The sequence below is a fragment of the Osmerus mordax genome, chromosome 13 (assembly GCF_038355195.1).
Source record: "Osmerus mordax isolate fOsmMor3 chromosome 13, fOsmMor3.pri, whole genome shotgun sequence".
NCBI classification, from domain to species: domain Eukaryota; kingdom Metazoa; phylum Chordata; class Actinopteri; order Osmeriformes; family Osmeridae; genus Osmerus; species Osmerus mordax.
In genome coordinates this window covers 17532186-17555049 of record NC_090062.1, presented here as the reverse complement: position 1 = coordinate 17555049, position 22864 = coordinate 17532186, and the positions used below count along the sequence as shown (strand labels likewise).

General features: G+C 51.4%; 1 protein-coding gene across 5 annotated transcripts; it reads left to right on the top strand.

The window, feature by feature from the left end:
- Positions 1–496: 496 nt before the first annotated feature.
- Positions 497–22267, top strand: large2 (LARGE xylosyl- and glucuronyltransferase 2). 5 transcript variants are annotated; one of them, XR_010878173.1, is made up of 15 exons: positions 497–1004; positions 15042–15224; positions 15400–15683; positions 16059–16141; positions 16297–16420; positions 17220–17391; positions 17487–17591; positions 17667–17779; positions 17894–18019; positions 18587–18742; positions 18955–19136; positions 19243–19521; positions 20304–20446; positions 20604–20799; positions 21657–21797. XR_010878173.1 is itself a non-coding variant. In XM_067249351.1 (15 exons), exons 2-15 carry the CDS (start codon positions 15125–15127, stop codon positions 21852–21854), a joined length of 2262 nt encoding a protein of 753 aa, XP_067105452.1. In that variant the 5' UTR covers positions 497–1004; positions 15042–15124; the 3' UTR covers positions 21855–22267. The 5 variants fall into 5 exon arrangements, 4 of the variants coding, with proteins under 4 accessions (XP_067105452.1, XP_067105453.1, XP_067105450.1 ...); XM_067249351.1 differs by having other exon boundaries at positions 15403–15683; positions 20300–20446; positions 21657–22267; XM_067249352.1 differs by having other exon boundaries at positions 18961–19136; positions 20300–20446; positions 21657–22267.
- Positions 22268–22864: the final 597 nt, after the last annotated feature.

Sequence of the window (22864 nt, the reverse complement as noted above, 5' to 3'; positions counted from 1 at the left end):
GAGTGCGTGCTTGTGTGTGTGTGTGTGTGTGAGAGAGAGAGTTACAGTGTGTCTATTTGAGTTCGAGACATTGTGTATCCGTTTGAGTGTGTGTGTGAGTGAGAGAGAGTGCCTATAGGGTTGGAGAGAGTATGTATTTGTTTGAGTTAGAGTGTGTGTGTGTGTGTGTGTGAGTTAGAGTGTGTTGTGCGTGCTTGTGTGAGAGAATCAGAGAGTCAGAGAGAGTGTGTAGTTGCTTGTGTGTTTCTGTGTCATTGTCTGTGTCGCCACACAGTCTGGAGAACGAGGGGGGAGGGGCGGGGCCAGGAGCTGCTCTCCTCTCCTATTGGCTTGGGCTGCCGGGGGCAGGGGAGGGGCAGAGAGCCGCTCTCCTCTCCCATTGGCTGGGGCTTCCAGGGGGTGTGTGTGGGCGGGCTGAGTGTGGGGGAGGGGCCACAGCAGTCGCTCTGCAGAAGCAGAACGATCAACAGACAGACCGTGTGGTCGCTCTCCCCAGCTCTAAGCTTGCGTGTCTCACACACACAGAGAGAGAGAGACAGAGAGAGAGAGAGTTAAAGAGAAGCAGAGAAAAAGCGACAAACTGCCACAGAGAGAGTGGTGAAACCAGAATCTGTTCTTTTTCTGTTCTTCTGCAGACTGCAGGGACTCTTCTGCTTCTCCCTACCCGGGAACGGTGCTTGATTCTGGGGGAGACAAGACGGACTCAGACCCCCTTCTCTGGAAGTCTGGATGTACTGCTTCCACCGCTCTACACCGGCTGGCTTCTCTGCGTGTGGAAGAGAGGGAGAGAGAGAGAGTGTGTGGGGGATTTGACTGTGTGTCTTCTGGTACCAGCTGGTACAGGGCAGGGTGTGTGTGTGTGTGTGTGTGTGAGAGAGGACGCTGGTGTTCGCCCTGGTCAGCAGTACCTAACAAACACACGTTGGTTCTCATTTTACGGATGTTCTGAGGACTGAAGCTGTGAGGAGCTACGGGTCACAACTACAGGAGCAGCTTCACTGGAGGTAAGAGACCGTCCTGGTCCTGTCCTGGTAGACTGCTGGTTGTGTTGTGGTTGAGGATGTGACAGATCAGACCTGGTTTGCTTGGGTTACAGTTAGGTTACTCAGCCTGAGAAGAAACTTTAATATCTCTGTGTGTGTGTGTATGAAGGTAACACTGTGTGTGGTTGTGTGTAGCTGTGTGTGTGTGTGCATGACGGTAACTGTGTGTGTAGCTGTGTGTGTGTGCGTGCCTATGTGACTGGTCATTGGGACTAGATTAGACTAGTTCTAATTCAAACAAATTCTTCTCTACTGAGAAGGTCTCTCCCCTACTTACCCCCCGCCCCTCCCCCCTGCCCCCCTGTGCACAGCAACCCTGACAACCCCACCTTCCCCCAGAGCCATAACTACCCCCACCCCTCCCACACACACACACACTTACTCACACACACTTACTCACCTAAACCTGACACAGATTGCTCCTTAAATCCTTCTGCTCTATGAACACAAAAATAATCTTGCACACAGGCTCACACACTTATACACGCACATTAACACACACATCACCACTCACACACACATTAACACACACTCACATTAACACTCACACACACATTAACACACACAAACACACATTAACACACACAAACACCACTACTCACACACACATTAACACACACACACCACCACTCACACACACATTAACACACACAAACACTCAGGCTGCTGCCTCTCCCAGTAGCAGCTGTTTGACACACTAGTGCTACTTTCTCCTCCCCTCCTGTCTTCCTCCTCTTCCTCCTCCTCCTCCCCCTCTTCCTCCTCCCCTCCTCCTCCTCCCCTCCTCCTCTTCCTCCTCCCCCTCTTCCTCCTCCCCTCTTCCTCCTCCCCTCCTGGCTCTTCTCTCTTCTGGTCACATACTCTGTAAGTATTAAATAAGTAATGACTTATTTATCCTGTCAATATTGGAATACTGTTTTGGCCTTTTGATATGAAAGCCCCCCCTCACCCCCCCCCGACATGTCTGCGGCGCGTTACGGCTGCAACACGACCAGGTAGAGGCTGCGAGGCAGCTGTGTTGGCGAGTTTGCGAGGTACAAATTTGTGTGGGCTATTTGTGGATTTATTGTGTCATACAACTAGTGTTGCTCAACTTCTAGGATGAATCTCTCGTCGTCCATTATGTAAAATCTTCAACTTCTGGCCTCCTTTCACCGATGTGGTGAAGTGAATTCGGATCGGGAGTCTGCAGTGTTTTAATGCACACTGGGTTTACACTTTGAAGTGACCGGGGGCATGTTCCATAAAGTGAATCTCAGCCAGGCATGTCAGTTACTTTCCTGTTTATTTGGTAAACTCACTTTCTGGAACAGGCTTCTGATTTTCTGACTTTGATTTTCTGACTTTTGGGAAGCTGCGCGGAGGCCGACGCCTGATGTGAAGTGGACACAGTGCGTTATCAAGGGAGTCAGGTGGCTGAGCGGTGAGGGAGTCGGGCTAGTAATCCGAAGGTTGCCAGTTCGATTCCCGGTCATGCCAACTGATTGATGCAGCTTCAACTAGCAGCTCCAACTAGCAGCTCCAACTAGCTAATGCTGCTGCCGCCATACGTGTCAACACAGATCAGCTTCAGTGATTATAGTAATGCGTGCACACACAGACACAGACACAGAAACACACGCACACACACATGGTGGTCAGATGTGCAGTCAGAGACACTGTGACCTGTTACCGTGGTGACAGATGGCTGATCTGGTCATTAATTGGAGAGAGAGCGTGAGCGAGACAGAGAGACAAAGAGAGAGAGAGAATAAACAGCCTTAATTTTAATGACAACTCAAACTCAATCCATCGGTCCATTGAGGATATGATGAGAGCAGCTGACTGACCCTCGCCTGTTGTCTTCCTGTAGGAGGTCCACCTCCCTCCTTCACCTCCTCCACCTCCCTCCTTCACCTCCTCGACCTCCCTCCTTCACCTCCTCGACCTCCCTCCTTCACCTCCTCCACCTCCCTCCTTCAACTCCTCCACCTCCCTCCTTCACATTCCTCTCCCTCATCTCCCTCCCTCTCTCCCTCCCTCATCTCCCTCCCTCTCCTGCTCCCTCCCTCCTCCATCTCCCTCTCCTCCCTCTCTCCCTCTCCCTCCTCCATCTCCCTCTCCTCCCTCTCTCCCTCCTCCACCTCCCTCCCTCTCCTCCCTCTCTCCCTCCTCCTCCTCTCTCCTCATCATGTTAATGTGAATTACCCTCCCATGATAAAGGGTTCTCCAGTAACCCTCTCTGAAGCCTGGTTATTAGCAGTGTTTATGGCCCGTGGTCACACAACGAGGAATAAATACGTTTACCAGAGTAGAACCACACATTAGCCGGCCCTGCACTCTCCCTTAACTCTCTCTCACACACATTAGCCGGCCCTGCACTCTCTTGCACTCACACACGTGCACTCTCTTGCACTCACACACGTGCACTCTCTCGCACTCACACACGTGCACTCTCACGTGCACTACCTGGCCGTGCTAATGGAGGCAGTGGCCAGGAGGTTATGTATAGAATACATTTGTTTTTGAGATGAGAGAAAGAGTAAAGTAAACATCGATTCTGCCCTCTCTCTCTTCCTGCCTCTCTCTCTCTCTTCTACCTTGACCTATCCAGCTTCAGAACACAATGACTTCTTTCTCTCAGTTCAGAATGCAGCGCTCCTTCTCTCTCTCTCTCTCTCTCTCCACTCTTAATGTTCTGACAGGTTGTTGTTATTGAAATCAGATGACAGATGTTCATGTGTGCAGGTGTCATCAAGCCAGCAGTGTTGTGATGTGGTGGATGAAGGATGAATTTGCAGTGTGCTGAGCTGGATGTTAGCTGGGAACAACAGGGCCTTGGTGGTGTGGGGCCTGGGTGAGGTGAGGTGTGGGGCCTGGGTGAGGTGAGGTGTGGGGCCTGGGTGAGGTGAGGTGTGGGGCCTGGGTGAGGTGAGGTGTGGGGCCTGGGTGAGGTGAGGTGTGGGGCCTGGGGCCTTGGTGGTGTGGGGCCTGGGTGGGGTGAGGTGTGGGGCCTGGGTGGGGTGAGGTGTGGGGCCTGGGTGAGGTGAGGTGTGGGGCCTGGGTGAGGTGAGGTGTGGGGCCTGGGGCCTTGGTGGTGTGGGGCCTGGGTGGGGTGAGGTGTGGGGCCTGGGTGGGGTGAGGTGTGGGGCCTGGGTGGGGTGAGGTGTGGGGCCTGGGTGGGGTGAGGTGTGGGGCCTGGGTGGGGTGAGGTGTGGGGCCTGGGTGGGGTGAGGTGTATTTTAGTAAACCGCCAATCTGTCCTTTAGTCAGCACGAGGAGTGTGTGTTCCCCCTCAGAAAGGCCGTATCCTCCAGAACAGCCCCGTTCAGAGACACAGCCAGACTCATGAATAACACAGCAGCTCAGACTCACCTCAGCCCACCTCACTCACTCAGAGATGTCTTTGACAACTTTGATCACACCTCTGTCTCTCTCTCTGTTTTTCTCTCTGTCTCTGTCTCTCTCTGTCTCTCTCTCTGTCTCTCTCTCTGTCTCTCTCTCTCTCTCTGTCTCTCTCTCTGTCTCTCTCTATATCTCGTTCTCTCTCCCTCCTCCCCTGTTACCTGGTGTGATTGTAACACTCATCCTGAGCCGTGTGACCGAAGCGCAGCCACAGCGAAATCCCTCCGCAGAGGAGCGCTGAGTCAGGACTAGGTGACTGGACCGGAGGGGGGGGGGGGGGGGGGGGGGGGGGGGTTGTTGTAAGGAAGGTCAGAGGCAGCAGTGGCTGTTTGTGTGAGTCTCTCTCACCCCAGACCGGACCCAGACCTAGACCGGACCTAGACCAGACCCAGACCAGAGGGAGAGATAACATGTTATGGCTTTGTGTATTAGCTCCCTATCTTTCTCTCACACACACACACATACATACACACATGAACACAAAGACTATTAATCTCAACCATAAATAATGCAGGCAACATTTTGCAGACTCTCCCAAATTCAGTGCCTGAAGCGGACTGGATGTGTTTGGGCCAGACAGCCCACTGTGTGTGTGTGTGTGTGTGTGTGTGTGTGTGAAAGCCTGTTTGCATGAGTGTGTGTCAGCATGTGTGTGTGTCTGAGTAGATGTACACATTGCAGTGAACACGCTGCAGAATAATATACAGCCGCGAAAATCTGATATCAACTTGGTAGGTGGGCGCAATTACATTGACATTTTCTCAAGAGCAGTTCCTGGGGGTACAAACACCAAAAGCTGTGCTGTAACACACAGCCTACCTTAACCTTAAAAAACGATTACCATGGGTCTGTTATCTGCACAAGTGCCTCCATTGCAATATATCATTTAATATTGAAATGAGTTGATGCGTTGGGGGGACAGATCATTTTCTGTATGATGTCACATCGTATGTGAGTGCTGTTGGAGGTCTGCTTCTCCACAAGCCACAAAACACTACAACTGTATTTATGTCTGCTTTGTGTGTGTGTGTGCTCTGTGTGTGTGTGTGTGTGCTCTTTGTGTGTGTGTCTGCTCTGTGTGTGTGTGTCTGCTCTGTGTGTGTGTGTTCTTAAGCATGTTATCTGACCTAGACTCTCTCAGAAGTGAGCTCGCTCTTCCTCGATCTCTTCATCCCTCTCTCTCCCTCTCTCCTTACTCTCTCTCTCTTTATCTCTCTCTTTCTCTCACTCACTATCTAGCGCATGTAAAAAAGTCCAGCAGAACATCAAGGATCAGAAGTGAGGAGTTGTAACAGTGTTGTGATGGTCAGAGTGTCTGGATCCCCCAGCCTGTAGGTCTCAGCAGGCAGAGGAAGAGCTCCTCACTCTCATCCTCAAGAGAAGGGGGGGAGGGAGAGACTAATCCTTTGGTAAATGTCAAACCTGGGTTCCTTAACTACTTGCAAATATACGTAACTCTGTACACAGCAGAGTGAGTATGTGTGTGTGTGGCTTTGTGCTGTGACAGTGTGTGTCTGTTTGCAGTGTAAACTAGTAAATGTGTGTGAGGGTGTGTATTCCCAAATTATGCAGGTTTAGACAATAAAAAAGATCTTACACTCACACACACACCCTCACACGCAAGCGGAGGTGTGACGTTTAAACAGACCCATGCTGATACAGTGACATCCTTGTGTGTGTGTGTGTGTCATCCCTGTGTGTCTGTGTATGTGTGATGAGGTGTGTGGAGGTAGGTTTGTGTGTGTGCTTTCATTGTCTCACACACATCACACGTACACTCTCTCCCTCTCTCCCTCCCTCACACACACACACACACACACACACACACACACACACACACACACACACACACACACACACACACACACACACACACACACACACACACACACACACACACACACACACACACACACACTACCCCTCTGGTGTCCTGACCCCTAGAAGCCAGACAAAGCACTCTGGACCAGGGTTCATTCCCACAACGCCACCCTCTTACTGGTTCGACCTCTGACCCGTGTGTAGGCAGCCTATTATTTTCTGGGCAGCCTGCTGATTGGTAATGATCTGAGGGGTCAGGGGTCGTGTGATGAATGTGCACTGCAGACCTGGCAGCCTGGAACACAGCTGGTCCTGATTGGCTGTCTTCTTGTCCACTCAGAGTTTTCTGGTCTCTCTATCTCCCCTCCCTTACTCTCTCCCCTCTCCCCCTCTATCGTTCTCTCCTGCCCAAGGATTCTCTCCGGCACCTTCCGCTCGTTTATCTTGGAGAATAATAGAGAGAAAAAGGGAGTTTTTATGAAACATAAATCTGCTTTTTCTTCTTCTGGTGTTTCCTCTTCCGCTGGTCTCCTGGTGTGTCAGCCTCGACACCAACTGCACAGCCCTGACGACCCTAGTCCTGACGACGGTATCCCTGACGACCCTGGCTCTCACAGGAGAGGAATAGTAGAGCCATGGTTCAGATAATGTCAGCTCCTTAAGGAACTCTCCCAGTCTGAAACAGCCTGAGTGGTCAGAGGGAGGGCAGACTAGAGGTGTCGATATCTGGAGCGGCTGGAGAGAGAGTGGCTCCCTGGAAACACCAACAACCAGCCATCAGCTGGGCCTCCTCTCTGCCTCTCTCTGCCTCTCTCTGCCTCTCATCACGTCTCCATAGCTACAGAACCCTGAGCAGACACCAGGCTGAGCAGAGGAGTGTGTGCCTCCTGTCTGTGTGAGTGTGTGTGTGTATCTATGTGTGTGTGTGTGTGTTTGCATGTATGTATGTGTGTGCATGAGTGTGTGTGTAAGCAGGGTTGCCCACTCAACCAGGGTTGAGTGGGCAAGGGTGAGTCACAGAGAGAGTGTGCGTGTGTGTGTGTGTGTGTGCAGCCAGTTCCCAGGCTCCAGTCAGCTGAGAGGTCAGAGGTTGTAAACACACACAGGTGACAGGGCTCAGATTACATGGTCACTTCTCACTGCCCGCACCAGTTCACACACACACACACACAGAACAAACACACTGCAGGAAAGCAGTCACACAGGCACGCACGCACACACACACCTCGCACAGACAGACACACACACAACCTCAGCATGACCCCAAAGGAACACATTCAGGAAGTTAAAGTTGTGACCCTTCAGGCCTTTGACATGACATCATCCAGTTCTGTGACATCATCAGAGAGAAATGCTAATGTATCATTGTGGGCCTGAAGCTACGCTCACAGCCTGTTTAGCGTTAGCATGCTAGCTACAGCATGACATCCTCTGGATGTGCCTTTAGCGTTAGCATGCTAGCTACAGCATGACATCCTCTGGATGTGCCTTTAGCGTTAGCATGCTAGCTACAGCATGACAGCCTCTGGATGTGCCTTTAGCGTTAGCATGCTAGCGATGACAGGCCAAGGCAGGAGCTATAATGTGTGCTGTCACAACGGGGCAGTGTGATGGTGATGGAAGTGAGTCATGTGTAGGTCAGACTGTCAGATACAGTCAGGGGGGAGGAGATGAGAGGATGGGGGAGGAGAGGGAGAGGAGGGGGAGAGGAGGAGGGGAGAGGAGAGAAAGGGGGAGGAGAGAAGAGGAGGAGGAGGGATGATAGGAGGGTCTTGGTCTTCTAATTCCCCAAGAGAGGAGTGTGTATGTCTGGCAGCTTTTACAAACACACACACACTCCCACATAAATATGCTCCATTATGTCTCCTTCACCTCCTACTGCCAGACCTGTCATCCTGTATCACGTCCACCAGAAGCTTCTGGAAGCCTCCAGGTCCCACCACACCAGGCAGGCAGGAACTGTGTGTGTGTGGACGAGACCCTGGTCTCAAACATGGCTGGTCTGCGTGGTCCAGGTTTGATGGACAGTTTCCATTTTCACCTATCTCCTTTCACCTCTCATTCCACACATGGAAGAAGACATTTGGCACAAACACACCTGAGCACAAACAACATCTTATCTTAAGTACTGTGTGTATGTGTGTGTGCGCATGCTTCATGTGGTGTCACTATGTGTTTGTGTGTCTATAGAGCAGTGAAGTTTCTGTGATGAGAGGTTTGTAACAATGCATCCATCGTGACTCTGTCCTCTACTGGTAGATATGCTGGTCCTGCTGAGACTGGGGGGAGGGGAGGGGAGGGGAGAGGAGAGGGAAGGGGAGAAGGGAGAGGAGAGGGGAGGAGAAGGGAGAGGGGGGAGGGGAGAAGGGAGGAAAGGAGAGGGGAGGGGAGGGGAGGGGGGAGAGGGAGGAGAGGAGGGGAGAGGGGAGGAGGGGGGAGAGGGAGGAGAGGAGGGGGGGAGGGGAGGGGGAGGAGAGTTAAATTCCCCAGGGTTGTGTTCCAAAATGGGGAGTGACTGGGAGAATAGCAGGTGCATAGAAACCCTAGCCTTCACCCCTCCCTTTTCTCCCCCTCTCTCTCCCCCCCTCTCCCTCTCCCTCTCTCCTCCCTCTTGTTTGTGTGTGACTGCAGCGATGGCCCTGGGTCTGGGTTAGGGTCCTGACTGCCTGACCTCTGACCCCCTAACAAGGAGAGAAGTGTCGGCACTTCAGACACCTGATCCGTTTCCATGGAGACAGACAGGCAGCAGCCAATCATCAGCAATATAGAACAGCCAATCAGACAGTGATATATAACAGCCCGTCAGATAGTGGAACTAAAACTGGAAGACTTGTGATTGTGTAGGTGCACTTTGTACTGGAAGACAACAGAGATTCTTTCTTTCTCCCTCTCTTTCCCTCTTTCCCTCTCTCCCTCTCTCCCTCTCTCCCTCTCTCCCTCTCTCCCTCTCTCTCTCTCATGTGTACTGTCAACACTCAGGAATGTGACCTGTGACCCTTCCTTCCTCCATTCTTTCCTCCCTTTCTTTCTTCCTTCCTTCTACATGTCCACACTCCTCCTCTCCACACTCTTCCTCTCTACCTCCTCCACCTCTTCCTCTCCACCTCCTCTCCACACTCCTCCTCTCCACCTCCTCTCCACACTCCTCCTCTCCACCTCCTCCACCTCTTGATCTGAGCTCAGCATGATCTGTAACTACTACACAAGCACACACCATACACACACACATGCACACACATACACACGCACAAGGACGTAGAAACACACCCACACACGTGCACACACATGTGCACACACAGAAAGAATGATGTGAGTTCACCTGCGCACCTCCCTGGTGTTTATCCACTCTGGAGTGTCAGGTGACTGAGTACTGCAGGAGACTACCTGAGTTCAGGTTCCAAACTGAGAGGGGGAGAGAGAGGGAGAGAAGGAAGAAGGAGAGAGAAAAGTGGAAGAAAGAGTAAGTGAAGGGGGCGGGGATTGCATTCCAAAGCTGAAAGCCTCTTTGCTACATTTGCCAAAAATCGTACAAGGTGACTCCCCCTTCTGTCTCTCCACCTCTCTCTCCTTCTCTCTCCACCTCTCTCTCTCCACCTCTCTCTCCCCCTCTCTCTCCACCTATCCCTCTCTCCCCCTCTCTCCCCTTCTCTCTCCACCTCTCTCACCCCCTCTCACCTCCTTCTTGATCAGTTAGTTGTCACAGGGAGGGAGGGAGGGAGGCCGGCTGTAATCAGATCTCTTCTCTGGGAGGTTGTTTGATAAAAGGGAGGAGAGAGGGAGGGGAGTGAGAGGTAGGAGAGGTGGGAACAGGGAGGTGGAGAAGGAAGAGGTGGAGGGAGGGAGGCAGAGGACTGAAGAACTAGAATCCACAAGTTGATTCTTAAAACTGCTGAAAGAAAAGGCTTAGGGAAGAAAGAGGAGAGAGGAAGAGGAGAGAGAAGACCTCTGCCCTGCTGAACCTGGGCTGTTACACGCTGAAGACACAGAGGGAAAGCTCAAAGGTTAGAGCTACTGTGTGAGGGTGTGCATGTGTGAGGGTGTGACAGTGTGTGTACATTTCCGTGTGTGTGCTTTCGTGTGTTTTTGTGCTTTTGAGCATGCATGATTGCTTGGAACTTAAGCCTGGTTAATAAGCTCCTTATTAACCAGAACCATAAACAGTTCAAAGACACTGACAACAAAGAGAGAGAGAGAAAGAGAGAGAGAGAGAGAGAGAGGGAGAGAGAGAGGGAGAGAGAGACATGGAGGGAGGGAGGGAAAGAGGGAGGGAGGGAGAAATTGAGGGAAAGAGAGAAACAGAGAGACAGTCTCCCTGCAGATGAGTCTGATCTTTAACTACAACACAAACACACCCCATACACACACACATGCACACACAAAGAGAGAAACAGAGAGACAGAGTCTCCCTGCAGAGGAGTGAGAGGTGAAGATTGCCTTTCTCTGTCTCTCTCTCTCTCTCTCCCTCTTTCCCCCTCTCTGTCTCCCTCCCTCCCTCTGTTCCCAGGACTACATGGAGCCTTTGTGTTGTTATTTGAGTGCTTCAGTATCAGTGACTCTGTGTCCTGGGCTGATAGTCTGTCTGTGTATATTGTGTCTGTATTGTTGTGTGTGTGTTTGTGTGTGTGTGTTACTCTGTTGTAGACTGCCAGTCTATTGTTAAGTCTATTCCATGCCTGTCTGCCTGGTCCCAGTGACCTTGTACAAGTGTTCTGCTCCTGATTTAGTCTGGGGGCTAGGTGGGTTTAGTCTGGGGGCTAGGTGGGTTTAGTCTGGGGGCTAGGTGGGGTTAGTCTGGGGGCTAGGTGGGTTTAGTCTGGGGGCTAGGTGAGGTTAGTCTGGGGGCTAGGTGGGTTTAGTCTGGGGGCTAGGTGGGTTTAGTCTGGGGGCTAGGTGGGTTTAGCCTGGGGGCTAGGTGGGTTTAGTCTGGGGGCTAGGTGAGGTTAGTCTGGGGGCTAGGTGGGTTTAGTCTGGGGGCTAGGTGGGTTTAGTCTGGGGGCTAGGTGAGGTTAGTCTGGGGGCTAGGTGGGTTTAGTCTGGGGGCTAGGTGAGGTTAGTCTGGGGGCTAGGTGGGTTTAGTCTGGGGGCTAGGTGGGTTTAGTCTGGGGGCTAGGTGGGTTTAGTCTGGGGGCTAGGTGAGGTTAGTCTGGGGGCTAGGTGGGTTTAGTCTGGGGGCTAGGTGGGTTTAGTCTGGGGGCTAGGTGGGTTTAGTCTGGGGGCTAGGTGGGTTTAGCCTGGGGGCTAGGTGGGTTTAGTCTGGGGGCTAGGTGGGTTTAGTCTGGGGGCTAGGTGAGGTTAGTCTGGGGGCTAGGTGGGTTTAGCCTGGGGGCTAGGTGGGTTTAGTCTGGGGGCTAGGTGGGGTTAGTCTGGGGGCTAGGTGGGTTTAGTCTGGGGGATAGGTGGGTTTAGTCTGGGGGCTAGGTGGGTTTAGTCTGGGGGCTAGGTGGGTTTAGTCTGGGGGCTAGGTGGGGTTAGTCTGGGGGCTAGGTGGGTTTAGTCTGGGGGCTAGGTGGGTTTAGTCTGGGGGCTAGGTGGGGTTAGTCTGGGGGCTAGGTGGGTTTAGTCTGGGGGCTAGGTGGGGTTAGTCTGGGGGCTAGGTGGGGTTAAGTGGGGGCTAGGTGGGGTTAAGTGGGAGAGGATGCTGTCTTGTCTTCAGCTAGCTGGCTCTGTCTGTATGCTTGTGAGTGTGTGTGTTGGTGTGAGGGTGACAAGTGGAGGATGTGTTGTGTGTGATTTGATTTTGTGTGTATGTGATTGAGTGAGTGAGTGTGTGTGTACTGGTGTGAAGCACCAGCTTTTCCGGGTCACTGAAGTATACTTTACTCCACACTGTGTGTGTGTGTGTGTGTGTGTGTGTGTGTGTGTGTGTGTGTGTGTGTGTGTGTGTGTGTGTGTGTGTGTGTGTGTGTGTGAGTGAGTGAGTGAGAGAGAGAGAGAGAGACACACACAGAGAGAGAGGGAGAGAGACACAGAGAGAGAGGGAGACAAAGAGAGAGAGACAGAGAGACACAGAGATACACAGAGAGAGAGAGGGAGAGAGAGACACAGAGAGAGACACACAGAGAGAGAGGGAGAGAGGACCAGGGATTCTTCCACCCTGAGTGTCCTCATGGCTTCCTCATGTTCAGTAGGAGTATCTCCAGCTGGAGACACTGGACTCCCTGTACAGCATCTGACTGCAGAGAAAACCTTCTCTGTTCTCAGAGAGGAGAGGGGAGGAGAGGAGGAGGGGTGGGGAGGGAGGGAGGGAGGGAAGGAGGGGGGAGAGGAGGGGAGGGGAGGGAGGAGAGGGGAGCGGAGGGGAAAGGAGGAGAGGGAGGGAGGGGAGGATTAAAGTGGAAGTCTAGAGATAAAAGGTGACTTCACAGAGATTAGCCTGGGTTTAAACATCCATGGACTGTGTGTGTATGAATGTGTGTATGGTATTTGTGTGTTCGTGTATTTATGTGTATATGTGTGTGTGAGAAAAAAAGAGCGAGTTGAGAGCACAGTCTGCCAGAATATCTTTGTGTGTGTGCTGTGTGTGTGTGTCTGAGAGAAAGACAGAGATGAGTGTGTGTGTGTGTGTGTGTGTGTGGACTTTCAAGATGAGCTCTACCTTACAGAGTTAACAACCTTCCAACACAACTGTCCCACAATGCCTTGCGCCACAGGTCACCTGTCTAGATCACCTACTCCTCTCTCTCCCTCACTCTCTATCTCCCATTCCTCTTTCTTTCTCTCTTGCATTCCTCTCTCCCACTCCTCTCTCTCCCTCACTCCCTCTCTCCCATTCCACTTTCTCCCTCCCACTTCTCTTTCTTTCTTTCTTTCTTTCACTCCCACAACTCTTCCTCTCTGATCCTCTAACTGTATTACACACACATACACACCATACACACACACACACACACACACACACACACACACACACACATACAGACAGCTAAGTGTCAGCTCTTTACAGTTCTGCCTAGCGACAGAACTGCCAGTCGTGTGATAGGACTAGCTGCACTTTGATGCTTCACTAAAAACCCCACTGTGACTGTGAACTGTGTGTTTGTGAGAGTGTTTGACTTAGTGTGTGTGAGAGATTATTGACACAGGTGTTAATTGGGTATCTCTGTCTGTCTCTCTGTGTCTCTCTCTCTCTGTGTCTCTCTCTCTGTCTCTCTCTCTCTGTGTCTCTCTCTGTGTCTCTCTCTCTGTGTCTCTCTCTGTGTGTGTGTGTGTGTGTGTGTGAGAGAGAGAGAGAGAGAGAGAGAGAGAGAGAGAGAGTGAGAGTGTGTGTGTGAGAGAGAGAGAGAGAGAGAGAGAGAGAGAGAGAGAGAGTGTGTGTGTATGAGGGAGGGAGAGAGAGGGAGTGAGTGTGTTTGTGTGTGAGAGAGAGAGTGTATGAGAAGACCTCCTAGGGAAAATAAAATGATTTGAAGGTGGATGTGGAGTGTGTACCTGTGTGTGTGTGTGTGTGTGAGAGAGATAGAGAGAGAGAGAGGGGAAGGGGGAAGAGGGAAGAGGGAGGCAGAGGGTGCTGATGAGGTTGAGAGAGAGAAGTGATGATCCTCCCCTCTCCTGCACAGGAAACAGCCTCTGATTACTTCTAAATCGGCCACATCTCTCTTCCTGATTAGCACCATGCTAACAGGCCCCTTCACTTCTAACAGGAACGCTAACGCTAGCAACCAGAGGCGCCAATTTCGCCTGCTAATTGCATTATCATACTTACCCCTGCAACTCAGCTGCACTGGCAGCAATACTGAAGACAGTAAGTAAGTAAGTATGTAAGACTTTATTTATATAGCACATTTCATACAAGAATTGTAGCTCAAGGTGCTTTACATAAAATCAATAAAAACAATAATACAAGTGATAAAAGTAATAATTAAAATAGCAAATCTATAAAAACAATAATATAACTAATAAAAGTAGTAAAGCCCTTCTGAGATAAAATTACTTAATTGCTTCGGTAAAAAGGTAGGTTTTGAGCTGTCTTTTAAACATGTCTAGCGTGTTTGCTTCCCTAATATTTATGGGTAATTTGTTTTATAGTTTTGTGGCATAATTGACAAAGGCTGAATCACCAATCTTCTTATGACTGCTTCTGGTGACCTCTAATAGGCCTGCATTTGATGATCGCAGTGTTCTAGCTAGTGTGTAGTTTATAAGGGAGTTAGCAATGTAGCTAGGTCCTTGTCCGTGTAGAGCTTTGTATGTGAGGAAAAGGACCTTAAAGTCAATTCTGAAGGTAACGGGGAGCCAGTGTAAAGTAGCTAGGACAGGACTAATGTGTCCTCTCCTTTTAATTTTGGTTAATAATCTAGCTGCAGAATTTTGAATGAGCTGTAGTCCGTGCGTTACAGTGCGTTACAGTAGTCCAGACGGCTGGATATAAAAGCATGAATTAACTTCTCTGCATCATTTTGGTTTATGAATGGTCGTACCTTTGCTATATTCCTCAGGTGAAAGAAAGCTGTTTTGGTCACTTTATTAATGTGAGAGTTGAAATTGAAATCTGAGTCCAGGATTACACCGAAACTCGTCACCTCTGGTTTAAGACAGGGGGTTAAGCCTCCTAGATTCTTAGTAAGCAGCTTCCTTGAGCAACCCCGTAGCAGAAGACAGGAGAGAGAGATGTGTCCTGCCTCTACCCAGCCCTGCCTCTGCCCAGCCCTGCCTCTGCCCAGCCCTGCCTCTACCCAGCCCTGCCCTGTCTCTACCCAGCCCTGACTCTGCCCTGCCCTTCCTCTGCCCTGCCTCTACCCAGCCCTGCCATATTTTACATGATCTTGTGTCTCCCCTCCCCGCTTCTCCCTCCAGATGGGAAGATGCAGCAGGAAGCTTCAGAAGGCTTGAGCCCCACCTGAGCTCCCCTCGACCCCTGACCTCCACCGTTACCCATCATGCACCTGCCGTGCCGAGGGCGTCTGAAGCTGCTGCTGGCGTCCGTGACAACCGTGTTCCTGCTCACCTGGTTGTACCTGCTGGCTGGGAACCTCGAGAGTGAGTACACACACACACCACAGGGAGAGGGAGTACACACACACAGGGAGAGTGAGTACACACACACACAGGGAGAGTGAGGGGACAGATTGTGAGGGAAAAGTGAAAATGAGAAAAGTAGCGACACATTACCATCCTCACCCATACCCTCCCCTCCCCCCCCCCCCCCCCCCAGCAGACCGCTCCCTCCTCCTCCCCCCCTGCCTGGGGGAGACTTCAGAGCCGGCCCTTCTGGAGTCGCGGCTTCGCCAGGTAGAGGAAGAGAACCGACAGATACGGCTCCAGCTCGGCCAATCCCGCGCCAGCGCCGCCGCACAGCCGCCCCTCCCCGACGGTAACTACGGCAACCAGCAGTGGGGGGCATCGGCGGACACGGGCCCTGAGGATGTGGAGAGCACGGCGGAGGAGAGGGGCAACCACTCAGACTGTCCTCGCTCGCCCACCGTAGAGAAGTGTGAGGTGGGTTCTGCTCTCTGATTGGTCGCACTGAAAAGGTACTTCTTGGTCAGTGCCCAGGAACAGTGTGGGCTGAGGAAGCGGTGGTCACATGATCACCCACCAGGCCAGCGGTGGTCACATGATCACCCACCAGGCCAGCGGTGGTCACATGATCACCCACCAGGCCAGCGGTGGTCACATGATCACCCACCAGGCCAGCGGTGGTCACATGATCACCCACCAGGCCAGCGGTGGTCACATGATCACCCACCAGGCCAGCGGTGGTCACATGATCACCCACCAGGCCAGTGGTAGTTAACTTGAATTCGCCATGGCGACTGGCAAGTACAGATTGACTCATTTTTTTCTTCTAAATGTGAGTTTGTTCTCCTGCAGCTGATCCATGTAGCGTGTGTGTGTGCCGGTCACAACGCCAGCAGAGACGTGGTCACTCTGGTCAAGTCCATCCTGTTCCACAGGTGAGCTGGACACACACACACTCACACTCACTGAGTGATCAACATGATTTGAAGTGACTATGTATCATTGATACTAGCGCCTCTCTCTCTCTCCATCTCTCCCTCCCTCCTTCTCTCTGTCTTTGTCTCTCTATTTCTCTCTTTCTCTCTCACAGGAGAAATCCGTTACATTTCCATTTCATCACAGACACAGTAGCCAATCAGATCCTGAGTACTTTGTTCCAGTCGTGGATGGTTCCATCTGTCCAAGTCAGCTTTTACGACGCAGATGAACTCAAGGTACACACACACACACGCACACACACACACACAATGTTATCAGATATACAGCACAGACAGATAGGAAACACATCCAGGCATCTGAGCTGATTATTATTTGCAAATGATGCACTTATCCAGATCCCATTACAGGGAATCAAGAGGCATTCATCACAGGCTCCCCTGCCTTGTTTGTGGAGAGAACAGCAGATGAGAGAACAGCAGATGAGAGAACAGCAGATGAGAGAACAGCAGATGAGAGAACAGCAGATGAGAGAACAGCAGATGAGAGAACAGCAGATGAGAGAACAGCAGATGAGAGAACAGCAGATGAGACAGCAGATGAGAGAACAGCAGATGAGAGAACAGCAGATGAGAGAACAGCAGATGTTCTCTGGAGTAGAAACATCTTCAGTTACTTTCCCGATGTGTGTGAGGAAGATGTACATAATGTATATACATCCTGTAGGTCAGGGGCACAGCCACCAGGGGGCACAGCCACCAGGGGGCACAGCCACGAGGGGGCACAGCCACGAGGGGGCACAGCCACGAGGGCTCCTGGGGGGGCCGAGGGTTCACTTTTCCGGCGTGATCCCCCAGATTTCTGCCTGCTCACAATAAAAAAATATGGAATTTTTGATAAACATTAGTTATTTTGTGCCAATAAAACCTATTGAGTTGAATTAACAGGAACAACGTATTCCCTTTCTGCATGCCCTCCCCCCTCTCTCCTCCTTCCCTCCTCCCTCCCCCTCTCTCCTCCTTCCCTCCTCCCTCCCCCTCACTCCTTCCTTCCTTCCCTCCCTCCCCCTCCCCCCAGTCGGAGGTGTCCTGGATCCCCAACAAGCACTACTCTGGGATCTACGGCCTGCTGAAACTCACTCTGACCAGAGCCCTGCCCCCTGACCTCACCAAGGTCATCGTCCTGGATACGGACATCACGTTTGCCACGGACATCGCCGAGCTCTGGGCCATCTTCAGGAAGTTCACCGGTACTACCTCCGACCCTGGGGTCACTAAATACGACCTCAGGTCACTAGATACGACCTCAGGTCACTAGATCTGACCTCCCTGTTTGTGTTTCCAGAGAAGCAGGTGATTGGTCTGGTGGAGAACCAGAGTGATTGGTACTTGGGGAACCTCTGGAAGAACCACAAACCCTGGCCCGCTCTTGGGAGAGGCTTCAACACTGGTGGGTGTTGGTGTGTGTGTGTGTTTGAGATAACGAGAGAGAGAGAAAGGTGTGACCATCTCTGGCTTTCCTCAGGGGTCATTCTGCTGTACCTGGAGCGCTTGCGTCTGATTGGCTGGGAGCAGATGTGGAGGCTGACCGCAGAGAGGGAGTTAATGAGCATGCTCAGTACATCTCTGGCCGACCAGGTGAGTCTCTCTCACACACACACACACACACACACACCAGGTCAGTCTCTCACACACACACACACACACACGTGTGTGATCTGTCAGTGATGTGGATATGAACCCTGTGTGCAGGACATCTTCAACGCGTTCATCAAGCAGAACCCCGTCCTGGTGCACCAGCTGCCCTGCTTCTGGAACGTTCAGCTGTCAGACCACACACGCTCAGAGCAGTGCTACACAGAGGTGTCTGACCTGAAGGTACACACACACACACACACAGAGACCACACACACACACACACAGACCACACATGCTCAGAGCAGTGCTGCACAGAGGTGTCTGACCTGAAGGTACACACACACACACACAGAGACCACACACACACACACACACACAGACCACACATGCTCAGAGCAGTGCTGCACAGAGGTGTCTGACCTGAAGGTACACACACACACACACACGTTTGGTTTATCTATCCTTGTGCGGACTCAGAATTCAGTCCAATTGAAAATCTACCTTCATTGTAACCTTAACACAAAAACCTAACCTGAACCCTACATCTAAGCCTAACCCAAACCTCCTAACATTAACCTTAAACTATCCCTACCTCCTCACCGCTACCCTGAGTGTTATTACAACTCTAAACCTAATTATAATCCTTAATTCCCTATCAATAGAAGTTGAAGTTGTGGGGGGGTAAGAAAATGTCAATCCAGTCGAATCTGTCTTAGTTCTACTTCTAATCCCCACAAGGGTAGTAAAACACACACACACAGAGAAACATACACACACTCTCCCAGTTGACGCGTGGCCTGCTCCCAGGTGATCCACTGGAACTCCCCTAAGAAGCTGCGCGTGAAGAACAAGCATGTGGAGTTCTTCAGGAACCTCTACCTGACCTTCCTGGAGTACGACGGCAACCTGCTGAGGAGAGAGCTGTTTGGCTGCCCCAGCCAGGCCTCACCTGAGGGCCTAGGGGTCAGTACACGCAAACCAAAACCCCCCTTCTTCCTAGTCCTCAGCCCCTAGATAAGGGTCTTGTATGTTTACCCAGAGTTCAGATTTGGGGGTAGGCCTCTTTGCACCCAAGGAATGCTGAACACAGAATCATTCTCATACAGAATAAATGTGTTACATCTTCAATTTTCCTAACATATATGTCCACACCCTGACTGGTCTGTGGTGTGCAGCTACAGGAAGCTCTGGAGGAGCTGGACGAGGACGACCAGTGTTATGATTTCCGTCGTGAGCGAATCACAGTCCACCGTGTGCACCTGTACTTCCTGCAGTACGAGGACACGCCCCTCCTCGAGGACACGCCCCCCGGAGACGACAATGACATCACCCTGGTCGCTCAGCTGTCCATGGACAGGTACACACACACACACACACTGTACACACACACTGTACACACACACTGCACACACGTTACACACATAACATCCCGCTGGTTGCTCAGCTGTCTTGCTGTCCTCCAGGCTGCAGATGCTGGAGGCCATCTGTAAGCACTGGGAGGGGCCCATCAGCCTGGCTCTCTACCTGTCAGACGCCGAGGCACAGCAGTTCCTGCGCTACGCCCAGGCCTCCGAGGTGCTGAAGGGCCGCACCAACGTGGGATACCACATCGTCTACAAGGAGGGCCAGTTCTACCCCGTCAACCTGCTGAGGAACGTGGCCCTCAGGAACGCCAACACACCCTATGTGTTCCTGGCGGACGTCGACTTCCTGCCCATGTACGGCCTCTACGATTACCTCAGGTAAGACCACTTGCCCATGTACGGCCTCTACGATTACCTCAGGTAAGTCCAGTTGCCCATGTACGGCTTCTATGATTACCTCAGGTAAGACCAGCTGCCCATGTACGGCCTCTACGATTACCTCAGGTAAGTCCAGTTGCCCATGTACGGCCTCTACGATTACCTCAGGTAAGACCAGCTGCCCATGTACGGCCTCTACGATTACCTCAGGTAAGTCCAGTTGCCCATGTACGGCCTCTACGATTACCTCAGGTAAGTCCAGCTGCCCATGTACGGCCTCTACGATTACCTCAGGTAAGACCAGCTGCCCATGTACGGCCTCTACGATTACCTCAGGTAAGACCAGCTGCCCATGTACGGCCTCTACGATTACCTCAGGTAAGACCAGCTGCCCATGTACGGCCTCTACGATTACCTCAGGTAAGACCAGCTGCCCACGTCAGTCTGGGGTTTCAGTCGCGTTATTTTGTGTGACCATAAAAACAGACTCTTAGGTTGTAGATGCATTTGATGAAACTTTTTTTATTCTTACGAAACAAACGGTTTGGTGTTATGTTGGATCGAAGCGTTACCGGGCACCCCATTAGCAATATCCACCAGCCAAACGCTGGTCACATATGCAAGAGGCTAGTCGATATTCTAAACTCACCGGCACTAAAAACTATGGTCATCTATTGAGCTGCAGGCTATTGAAAATGAACATTCACACTAGCCAGCTGGCCGCTGGACAGAAGACTGAGTTTCTCCCCTGGTGTGTGTGTCCTGGTGTGTCCTGCAGGAAGGCAGTGGTGCAGCTGGACATGGCCCACACCAGGAAGGCTCTGGTGGTTCCTGCCTTTGAGACACTCAGATACAGACTCTCCTTCCCCAAGTCCAAAGCAGAGCTGCTCTCCATGCTGGACATGGGGACACTCTACACCTTCAGGTACGCAAGCAGCTCATTGGTCAGGCTGAGTGGATCCAGGTGTCCTAGTAGCTCATTGGTCCACATGAATGTATCAGCCGTCATCGACAGGAGTCCACAGCATGTCAGGGAAGGGATGATGTTATTTCATAGATTATCGTTTGGCTCGTGTTGCTAGGTACCACGTCTGGACCAAAGGCCACGCCCCCACGGACTACGCCAAGTGGCGTACGGCGACCACGCCCTACCGGGTGGAGTGGGAGGCGGACTTTGAGCCATACGTGGTGGTGAGGAGAGACTGTCCTGAGTATGACCAGCGCTTCGTCGGGTTCGGCTGGAACAAGGTGGCCCACATCATGGAGCTGGACGCTCAGGTACCGTGTTAGTGTGTGGGGGGAGGTGTGTGTGTGTGTGTAGATACACAGGTACCGTGTTAGTGTGTTGGGGGAGGTGTGTGTGTGTGTGTGTAGACACAGAGGTACCTTGACTGTATGTGTGTGTGTGTGTGTGTGTGTGTGTGTGTGAGTAGACACAGAGGTACCTTGACTGTGTGTGTGTGTGTGTGTGTGTGTGTGTGTGTGTGTGTGTGTGTGTGTGTAGATACACAGGTACCGTGTTGGTGTGTGTGTGTGCGTAGACACAGAGGTACCTTGACTGTATGTGTGTGTGTGTGTGTGTGTGTAGACACAGAGGTACCGTGTTAGTGTGTAGGGGGAGGTGTTAAGCCCACTCATTAAAAGGCTGATGGATTTCTGTCTTGTGGTTTTCAGTTCATCCTCAAAGGCTCTGAGCCTTCTGAAGACACACAGCCTTGTGGTGCCGGTGCACTCAAAGCTGCTTAGAAAGCTTGGATGTTGATTAAGATTACTGATGCACAGATTAGACCCAATTAGATTTTATGCATGCTCATGTTTGAGGAATAATAGATGTTGTAATGGAGTATATATCAGTGATTTATCTGTCCTGCTGCTTTCCTTGTAAAGTTATATCTCCAATGAGTTAGGTTAACGCTTTACATGAAGGTTACATGTTGTGGTATATATACTTATACTTGTTGCTGTTTGCTTCATTGCTCTTTCCACTACTTTTGCTGCTTGTGTTTTTTATTATATACATATATTTTGGTTCATTTTAAGTTGTATCAATGCTGCACTGTATATGCATGACATGTGACACCAGGTTAACGTCGCACAAGTCTGTAAATCTGTCCTGGATGTGGTTTCTCCCGTAGGAGTACGAGCTGATGGTTCTTCCAAACGCCTTCATCATCCACATGCCTCACGCCCCCAGCTTCGACATCTCCAAGTTCCGCTCCAGCCCCGCATACCGCTCCTGTCTGACCACCCTGAAGGATGACTTCCACCAGGACATGTCCCGCAAGTATGGCTCCGCCGCCCTCAAGTACCTCACAGCTCAGAGGAACATCTAGCCACCCTGGTGCCCTCGGCCTGGTGCCCTCGGCCTGGTGCCCCCGGCCTGGTGCCCTCGGCCTGGTGCCCCCGGCCTGGTGCCCTCGGCCTGGTGCCCCCGGCCTGGTGCCCTCGGCCTGGTGCCCCCGGCCGGGCGCCCCGCCCGTGTGACGGAGCAGGCGGGCGGAGGTGCTGCCTGCAGGGGTGGACACTGCGCTGGGTCCTGCGGTCCTGCTGAGGGACACATGGCTCCTCACCGTCACACTGGAATAACTACAGAAGTCTGACAGGAAGGACTCACCTGACGGATTTACCAAACACAAAGGGTGACTTAATGCTTTAGGAATGTGGATCTGCTGGATGTCAGGATTCTGTTTGACAATCAGGCCTCTTTCTGATATGCAGAGATGATCTGTGGAGGACTGGAGGGGTGGAGGACTGGAGGGGTGGAGGACTGGAGGGTTAGAGGACTGGAGGGGTGGAGGACTGGAGGGGTGGAGGGGTGGAGGAGAGCTGTAGGATGTGTCACATCAGAATCAAGCCACATCTGACCCACAGGATGAAACTCTGGTCTCACGTCCAGAGACCAGTCAAACTGGAGGCACATTTAAGCCTTATGATAATTAATTGATAATAAAAGAAATAAATTTCCATAATATTTAATAAGATATTTAAAGAGTATTTTTTATGTCTCGAGGTGCAAATGATTCTTAATGGAGAACGATCGATGTTTTGATCAAAACATGTTGCATAATTATACAGTTTTATTTTATTTATATTATTTTCCTTTATTTTTTGCCCCTCTTGTTAAGAACATACTCTGTACATCTGGGTGTGGATTATTCTGGAAAATTGTACACTGGTGAAGTGAAACACAATTCACTATTGCAGAGACAAATTGAACAGACTTAATTCAGGATTTAATGCATTTTCTAGTTCATGTATTTTACTTAAGGGTGGTAAAGCTGACAGCTCGGTACTTGAACAGGTTCCAAATTACCTGGAACTTAATTGTCCATGATAAGATATC

Excerpts from the sequence above, each read along its gene's own strand:
- large2 (XM_067249349.1), top strand. The coding sequence starts at position 15,125 with ATGCACCTGCCGTGCCGAGGGCGTCTGAAGCTGCTGCTGGCGTCCGTG. Across the intron at positions 16,142-16,296 it reads AAGTCCATCCTGTTCCACAG|GAGAAATCCGTTACATTTCC; the intron begins GTGAGCTGGACA and ends TCTCTCTCACAG. Across the intron at positions 17,592-17,666 it reads TGGGAGAGGCTTCAACACTG|GGGTCATTCTGCTGTACCTG; the intron begins GTGGGTGTTGGT and ends GGCTTTCCTCAG.